Raw genomic sequence first — 8,617 nt, 5'->3', positions numbered from 1 at the left:
CCCTTCTGAACTAGCACTGTGCGCTTTTCAAACCCAGGCTGGGGCACCGTATTGCAGTTTAGTTTAAAATGCACATCTTAAGAATGCAACATTTTTTTAAAAAGTGTAAACTTAGTACTGTGAAGACTCCGTGTTCGAAAATAATGCGACGTAATTAATTCACCGTTCATTTCTTTAAGTATGCATACATATGACCATTGCCCTAAAGAGAGAATGACATTATTATGCAATTCTTAAAGAGTGAATATGAAATATAACTGTTATGTATTCAAATAAGATTGTCGTAAACTCTTAAGCATCAAATACTGTTACTGAATCACTACGCTGCGAGCAATCAACAACAGAAACTTAGCAATTTTACAAGATGTCAAAAGGCATGGCATCTGTACCTGTTGCACTGTCTCTATTTGATTAGTTTTGATTGTACGGAAGGGAAAGTTTTTCATTTAAGTTATGACTTCTATTTTGATTGTATTGCATGTTTTAATTGGATGTGGATTCATTTCGCTAATAGGTAAGAGCTGATCATTTATTATATTAGTTATTTTCGATTATTTGTGTTATTGTATTAAACAGTATGTGACCAAACAAAGAAAAAATGTTTCTAAGCTTGGCTGCCTATTTCCACCGCTGAAATAAGACTCAAAGTTATATGTTATATGCATTTATCTGTCTGACATAAGCAATTATCGGATCAAGCGGAACTGGGCACACGGCGAGCGCCCGGGGCATCCCCTTGATATGGCCCACGTGAGCTTTTAGTTTAAACTTATTTATTTTACAACGATTGTGGAACAAGTTATTACAGTCGAAACTCGTTATGTCGACTTTGTCGGGACCTAGGAAAAAAGACGAGATAACGAAAAATCGATAGATCCGAATTATAAATAATTTCACCAATCCCAACACTTTTGACTTCGATGTATGTCCGATGTTTGCATCCGCAATTGAAAGGTCTTTTTACATATTACCTTATATCATAATAACATAATATTAATTACTCTCTTATTACTCTCGTTGGCACGATGTTACTCGAGAGTGTGGCCTTCTGTTGTGTGGGAAACTGGAGTGCCCGGAGGAAAACCATTTCCGGGCGTTCCGTTGTCCGGCTTGGTGACCACACACCAAACTCTTATGCACCCTGGCCGCGAATTGAACCCGGGTCGCCTTCGTGAGAAGCCGAGTGCGCTAACCACTGTGCTAACCGGACAACCTTCAGTGATCTTTTCATGTTATTATGGTATAGAAGATACACATATGTAACATCAGAGTGCACCATTGTATATACAAATAAGCGCCAATTTTCTAATTCCATGCTTTGGGCTTAATCTTTTCGTTTCTTTGGATGTGATCGCAGGGCCCCAGTAGATTACTAATGCCCTTCTAGCAAATTCTAAATTCTAAACTTGACAACGGAATGTCAAACCTTTCAGCTTGTTTTCTTTGTAATAACGGGATTAAAGAATACCGTGGCAAACCTTATTTCAAACATCGGCAGGAAACATTCAAAATTATTTTAAAAGTCATTGAAGGAAAAGTTCGTCAACTATTGAATATTAATAATTAATATAATATCCATGTTGTATCCCGTCCCGAGTTATGGTGCAGAAGTGTACGAATACAATGGCTTTATTAAAATAGTTCAGCCTGGAAGACAAACCGTTTCTAATAGTATGTTAGTCTTTTTCTGATATAGCTATCATAATTCAAAATTGATGAGTATCTGACTACTTCTGATATATCTTGTAAACGTTTAATAAAACCACACAATTGTCAAAATCTTAAAATCATTTCTTTTCCAGAGGGTCGCTGCATGCCGGTTGACGGGGAACATCGATACGGTGAGGACTGCTCGCTCACTTGTCACTGTGTGAACGGTGCCCCCTGTAGGAGAGACTCGGGGGAGTGTAGAGCCGGCTGCTCCCCTGGTTGGACCGGCAAGGACTGTCAGATCAAAGGTAATGATATCCTATTTCTTTCACAAAAAAAAACTCTTGGAAAAATACCAGTGTCCAAGAGAAAAGGCGTTTGCAAATATACGCACCAAGGATACATTTCGGTGTATGGACATGGCAGTTCCAGATGAATTGTGGCAATCTTCAACAAACATATCAACTGACAAGCTACCATGTGCGTGAAGTTAGCAGCACAGCAGCATAGCAGCAAGCTGCCAGCAGCAAGTTGATATGCTGCTGGAGCTACCGGTAGTATATTTCTTGCTGTGATATAGTCGTGATTGAAATCCAGTCAAGATTTCTTCGACTGACAGTTACAACACTATTGTTCAAAGGTACTTTTAAAAACCATAGACAGTAGTTTGTCAAATTTGTTACGAATTTCTTATGATTAATCTAATACTGGCAACATGGGCTTATCTTCGCACATATATATGTATGGTCGGTTTGGTATTAAGAAATATGCGTTTGTCAATGTAATAAATATGCGCTTATTGATAAATTACATAAGCTAATGCACCAGTCAATTGTAACCAAGCAGGGACTTTGACTTTCGATCCAGCCAACCCCGGGTAAAATCTCCGCACTGCGGGGACGAACTGATGGTCAAATCCCCACCAAATGCCCCCGCATCCCAGGGAGCCTTGGTTAGGCAAATTCCCTGCTATATTTTGCGCGAAGACAAAACCACCGCATTCACCCGGCACTGCAAGGCCACCTGAAAGGTAAAAACACGGCCCATTTCCCCGGCTATCCCCGGTATACCCCCGGGCCTGGGGGGCCGTGGTTACAATTGACTGGTGCATAAGTGGAACGCGCTAACGCCAACACCAATGCCGACGATAATGAGACAAAATTTAGCTTGTTACTATGCATCCTATTTCCAGTGATTTCTCTTAAAGGTGTCAGTCATTAAAGAAAAAACATGAGACAGTAAATGTCAAAATACAACCAAGTGAGATTAGCTGAATCTCGTTATTAATAAGTCTATTGATTGGGCGTTATGCTTCTGTCAGTTGTTACCACGCCCCCAGGTCCGGAGAAAAGCGGGGACTTTGACTTTCGGTCCAGCCAACCCCGGCTAAAATCCCCGCCCGGGACGGGGACGAACAGATGGTAAAATCCCCGCCAAATGCCCGTGCACTCCAGGGACCCTAGGTAAGTCCCTTCCCCGCTATATTTAAAGCGATGACAAAACCACCGCATTCCCCGGCACTGCGGGGCCACATGAAAGGTAAAACACGGCTCATTTCCCCCGCTATCCCCCGTATACCCCCGGACCTGGAGTGGGGGGGGGGGGCGTGTTTACAATTGACTGGTGCATTAGATTGTTCGAAAAGTCATCCCCTGACGAACACAATCGGTAAGCCATGAGAGACCTGCATCTGAAATAACTGCTTATGCATGCATCACATGTTTGAAATGTGATAACGTTCCTTTAAAACAACCAGAAGGAAACTGTCTGTGTGTGTTTATATTCACATATAAACATGTTGCCTTTTCAAGTATGTGAAATACAAGTATGTGTAATGTAGTGAACATTTTAACGCTTGAACATTTTTACTTAGAGTTAACATTGTATATTCTAGACGAATATCTGAAACTTTCGAAATGGAACATTAACTTGACTTGTTAGCCGGTGGCTATGCATTAGATTTAAATGCTGTTTAATTATTGCCATGGTTTCCAGCTAAATTATCATATCATGAGTTGAATCATGAACATCATATAAATTAGATACATCCAAAACATACTTCAAGCAAAAATCGTGCTTTTCATAAAAAGGAAAATCCATTAAATCACTCAATGGCAACTCAATAAGATTTTGAAATCTGGGCGCTATACATGATTTGCGTCCGTTCCGCCACGTCCCGTCCCGTCCCGTGCTCTGAAACAAAGCTATGGCGCATCTAGCTCCAAAACTATTACACCTACACTCATGAAATTTCATAATTATTTTGGTTGTTTGACTTGGACCAACAAGAGTTATGGCCCTTTACTAATTAAAACTAGTCCGAGAAAAATATAATATCACGTATACATATATAGCTCGAAAATTATTACACCTCTACTCAAGAAACTTCATTGAAATGCTGGGGAGCATGGACAGATATGAACCTGCCATTTGTTTGACATTTCACTCAAACGGACATGGCTAATGGCTATTGACTAGTAAAAATAGTCTGAAATAATGTAAGGTCGCATGCACCTTCAGAATTGATGGACCTACATTGCTTAAACTTCACAGGAATGTTGGCTAGTTTAATAGAGAACACGTCTACAATATCCCTCGTACAAGAATATTTATTTAAAGTCGGGTATATGCTATCAAGAAACGCTAGCTCAATGAGCTATTTTCCGACATAAACAACACACATACATACCCTTTCAAAACATAACAAAGATATAATGTTTTATTTTCCAAAATACATAGTCTATCCATTCCTGTAATATTAAGGCGGATATTCATCACGTCTGCGATAGCTCTAGTTTGCTTTTTGTAATTTCTTACAGAGGAGCAACGCATCACTAATGTGATAAGCGACAATGGCGAAGAAGGCGAGGCCACAGAAGACAGTATTGCCGATGATGGTGAAGAGGCATCAAAAGTGGAGGAATCTTCCTTGGCACTGGACGTGCCACTGATGGCTGGCATCGCCTCCACAGTGTTTGTGGTCCTCATCATCATTTGCGTGGTCGTCAAACACTGCAATAGGTGGAACGAAGTTCTGGGTTTCTATTTCTTGTGATTTTTTTCTTTCGCCAAAGAGTAATAAAAAAATTATCGACTGGACTAAATTAATCTCAAATACAGATTAAGTAGCGTTGCTTTATTTCCTTTGAACTACGTTGAAAGAAAGCACTAAATATTAATCAATATATATATTTTTCTTTCATTTAGTCGCAGCTACATACCTCGTATGCCCATGAATGCCTGGGATGAAAGTGACACGTGTAGTGAACCTATATCAAATGACGTCTCTGACACCAGCGATGTTCGTCTAAGCACTATTCTTGAGCCGACTGGGTACAAACTTCAAGACAACGATTTCAACCAGCAAAGCATAACTCGTCGTTCATCACTTGTGAACCGGATGCCGTTTGAAACTATTGGGCAGTCCTCGATGCAAGAACCAAATGGCAGTGCGAGGTATGGTTCTGAATCGGGGCGTGTTCGTGACGGGAGGCAAACTCCATATTTCGACAATCGCAGTGGTACAGAAGTTGCAATGGACAGGTCAGAGCCAACATATTTTCGCGATGAATATGGCCAATCAATTAAAACTCGCCCATACTCAATCGCCGTACCACAGGGATTTGATCCTTTTCAACGACATGAAGTGCCTTCGCGCCGGTCTGAGCGTGGCGAATATCGTCCGTTGTCCTACACACAAGATGTTAGCAATTACAGGACCTTAAAGCCTTTGGAATCACTGCATATTTCAAACCCCGGTCCAGTTAACAAGTACGGCAACAGCGATGATATAGGACGGAAGAAATATCCAGCACCAGTTCAACAGGAATACAGACTCGAAGATGGAGCATACTGTACGTCTAACTTTGCAAACAATAAACAACCCTTGAAGCCGCCCCAAAATGGACATGACTCTCATGAGCCAAGGCTTATTTTTAATCAGGTTCATTTCGATGACAATGTTGATGCAATCTCACTTCATTCGCATAACCCTAATTTGCCAACATATTACGGAAGCCAAGAAAATCTGTTTGGCAAGCGCGAGAACCCTTCCACCATACAAGCCAATCGGAATGGACGAAGCCGGTTAAATGGAAAACAGATTTCAGCTTCCCCTTCACCACAAAGAAAACAAAAAGTGCTTGCCCGCGACATGTACAAACACAATCATTATAGACCTGCTTCTGCCGAGCCGATCTCTTCAGTCAGCTCCCCTAATACGACGAGACGTGTCAGTAGGGACATGGACGAACTCAGAATGAAAACACACGAACTTGTCCTTCGAAAAAAGGATATCCAGAAACAACGTATGAAAAATCTAAAGAGGCGGCCTAGAAGCGCAGACGCCTACGATCATGATATGGAATCTGAAAGTGAATCATTTGGAAACCGAGATAAAATGGCTCAAAGAAACAGACGATCGTATACAAAATCGGCAATGAAAGGGCTTGACACAGACTTGAGCTACGACAAGGGACGCGTTCAATTAGACGTACCAAGACGCATGAAAAATGCTTTGAAACGAAGTGAAAGTGTAGGCGGATATCTTTTCAACGGAACGGATACAGTAAAACGAAAACGATATGGGGGAGATAGCAGGCAAAGCAGTCCTAGCCCCGTTGCGTACAGGATTAAAGGAGACCAAGCTCATTCCGCCAGAGACAATTTTGAAAGCGACACAAATTCTGACCACGATGATTTTTCTTCCCATTACAGTACTCTGGACCAAGGGGAAAGAATACCTAGCAGAGTCGGTTTCTACGACCCACATGGAAAGGAATTTTCGGAACAGAACGGAACAATTATTTACAAGGGCCAGACTAATTTAGACTATTTGTCCGATGTCTCTATTCCCCAGCCTGATGAAAGAATGAAGAAATACACCCGACCTTATGCGAACAGTGGTAACCATGGTGCAACACGCATGTAATCAGACCAGTGGACTTACTTCTTTTACAGCTGACAATTTCATACCGTACGTCTCAAGTAATTTATTATACTTCTTCTATTTATGCAATTGAAGAATTAGATTAAATGCATTTTGTCGTGAAATTCGGATGTATAGAAATACTATGCTCGGCTGTTTCATAAATGGAGAATTATAACCACTGACTAGATGGTCCACTGTTATGCGAACAGTAAATGGAAATTTCACAAAATCTGTGAATTTATTTGACATACATGTTATGATGCCTTGTAAAACCCCAACTGAAATGTATTTATTTATTTATTTTTTTGTATGTTGACTACAATGTAATGTAAGCCTGTAGACTGCATAAAAATTGTACCTTTATACCTGTATTCTACAAAACATTACTACGGTTGCATGGGTACATCCTACCGCTTCCACCACCAATAACATATACAGACCAAACTAAAGAAAGACCTTCATGAACGATCCTATGTTGTGTATGGCCTACAGTCCAAAATGCCTCGGATACGCCCTGGTCAATAAACCATCTCAACCTCGGATACGCCCTGGTCAATAAACCATCTCAACCTCGGATAGGCCCTGGTCAATAAACCATCTCAACCTCGGATACGCCCTGGTCAATAAACCATCTCAACCTCAGATAGGCCCTGGTCAATAAACCATCTCAACCTCAGATAGGCCCTGGTCAATAAACCATCTCAACCTCGGATACGCCCTGGTCAATAAACCATCTCAACCTCGGATACGCCCTGGTCAATAAACCATCTCAACCTCGGATACGCCCTGGTCAATAAACCATCTCAACCTCAGATACGCCCTGGTCAATAAACCATCTCAACCTCGGATACGCCCTGGTCAATAAACCATCTCAACCTCCGATACGCCCTGGTCAATAAACCATCTCAACCTCGGATACGCCCTGGTCAATAAACCATCTCAACCTCGGATACGCCCTGGTCAATAAACCATCTCAACCTCGGATACGCCCTGGTCAATAAACCATCTCAACCTCGGATACGCCCTGGTCAATAAACCATCTCAACCTCGGATACGCCCTGGTCAATAAACCATCTCAACCTCGGATACGCCCTGGTCAATAAACCATCTCATTGACAACCAAACTTAGAAGGCAATTTTCACTTCGTATTTATGCTTTAGAAGCATAACTCAACTGTTTGTGCCTTATTTGATTGCAACGTAATATAGTATTTTTTACAAACAACAACAACAACAACAACAAACACTCAAACAACAATGAAACAACATTAAATTAACACAAAACAACCAAAACAGACCTATGTCTTTTTGCTTTCATACAAATAAACAAAGTGCATGCATGAACTTGCCAGTATATTGCCGTTGTGTTTATTTATTTTTTAAATAAAACAAACATATAGAATGTGTTATAATATTTGAGAAAATAAGTGAAACAATAACTTGATCATACATGATCTGGTTTTATAAGGGCAGCACCAATACATGAACCGCAGGATTGCGTCGCTTGGCATGGTCAGTGACGCCAACCGATAGTGGTCAGGAGTTTTGTTATCCAGCTTTAAATGAGGACGACTTAAACGCTGCGTTTATTGACCTGTTTTGTATGACCTTTATAATTGTAAATTTATACTACAATGATCACTTCTTTATCACGATCTTTTCAGCGCTTGCCTTAAACAAAAGAGACTTGATGCACTGAAATTTAATTGCCGTACATAATTCACGAAATTGATCTATTTAATACCATACCTGTACTAGCTCTAGTTCAGTCGCTCATCCATGTTCCACCGAAACGCATAGACTGCAAGCGGGGAACGAACTCATAAACGTCAGTTAGTAAGCCTTAACTGAAATGGTGGCCGCTTATCTTCAGGTTATCAATAAAGTATTAATGTGTCGTTTTTTATCAAAGGGTCCGATAAAAATGTTTAAATTCTTAATGGACAAGTTTCTACGGATAAACGTTGAGACTGTAAAAAAAAAAAATTCTTATCAGTAAGTCATTTTTTTCTTATTCTAAGTTTCAAGGAAATCGCT

The 8,617-nt window shown here is 40.6% G+C and overlaps 1 protein-coding gene across 1 annotated transcript; it reads left to right on the top strand.

Moving 5' to 3' along the window:
- The first annotated feature begins 357 nt into the window (after positions 1 to 357).
- On the top strand, positions 358 to 6,902 carry LOC128229231 (uncharacterized). The gene is made up of 4 exons (XM_052940998.1): positions 358 to 514; positions 1,803 to 1,958; positions 4,470 to 4,671; positions 4,858 to 6,902. The coding sequence occupies exons 1-4, from the start codon at positions 454 to 456 to the stop codon at positions 6,578 to 6,580; spliced, it is 2,142 nt and encodes a 713-aa protein (XP_052796958.1). The 5' UTR covers positions 358 to 453; the 3' UTR covers positions 6,581 to 6,902.
- The last annotated feature ends 1,715 nt before the right edge of the window (positions 6,903 to 8,617 follow it).

This window comes from Mya arenaria, chromosome 3 (assembly GCF_026914265.1).
Source record: "Mya arenaria isolate MELC-2E11 chromosome 3, ASM2691426v1".
Lineage (NCBI taxonomy): Eukaryota > Metazoa > Mollusca > Bivalvia > Myida > Myidae > Mya > Mya arenaria.
This window is presented reverse-complemented; position numbering and strand designations above follow the sequence as displayed.

Excerpts from the sequence above, each read along its gene's own strand:
- LOC128229231 (XM_052940998.1), top strand. The coding sequence starts at position 454 with ATGACTTCTATTTTGATTGTATTGCATGTTTTAATTGGATGTGGATTC. Across the intron at positions 515-1,802 it reads TGGATTCATTTCGCTAATAG|AGGGTCGCTGCATGCCGGTT; the intron begins GTAAGAGCTGAT and ends TTTCTTTTCCAG. Across the intron at positions 4,672-4,857 it reads GTCGTCAAACACTGCAATAG|TCGCAGCTACATACCTCGTA; the intron begins GTGGAACGAAGT and ends TCTTTCATTTAG.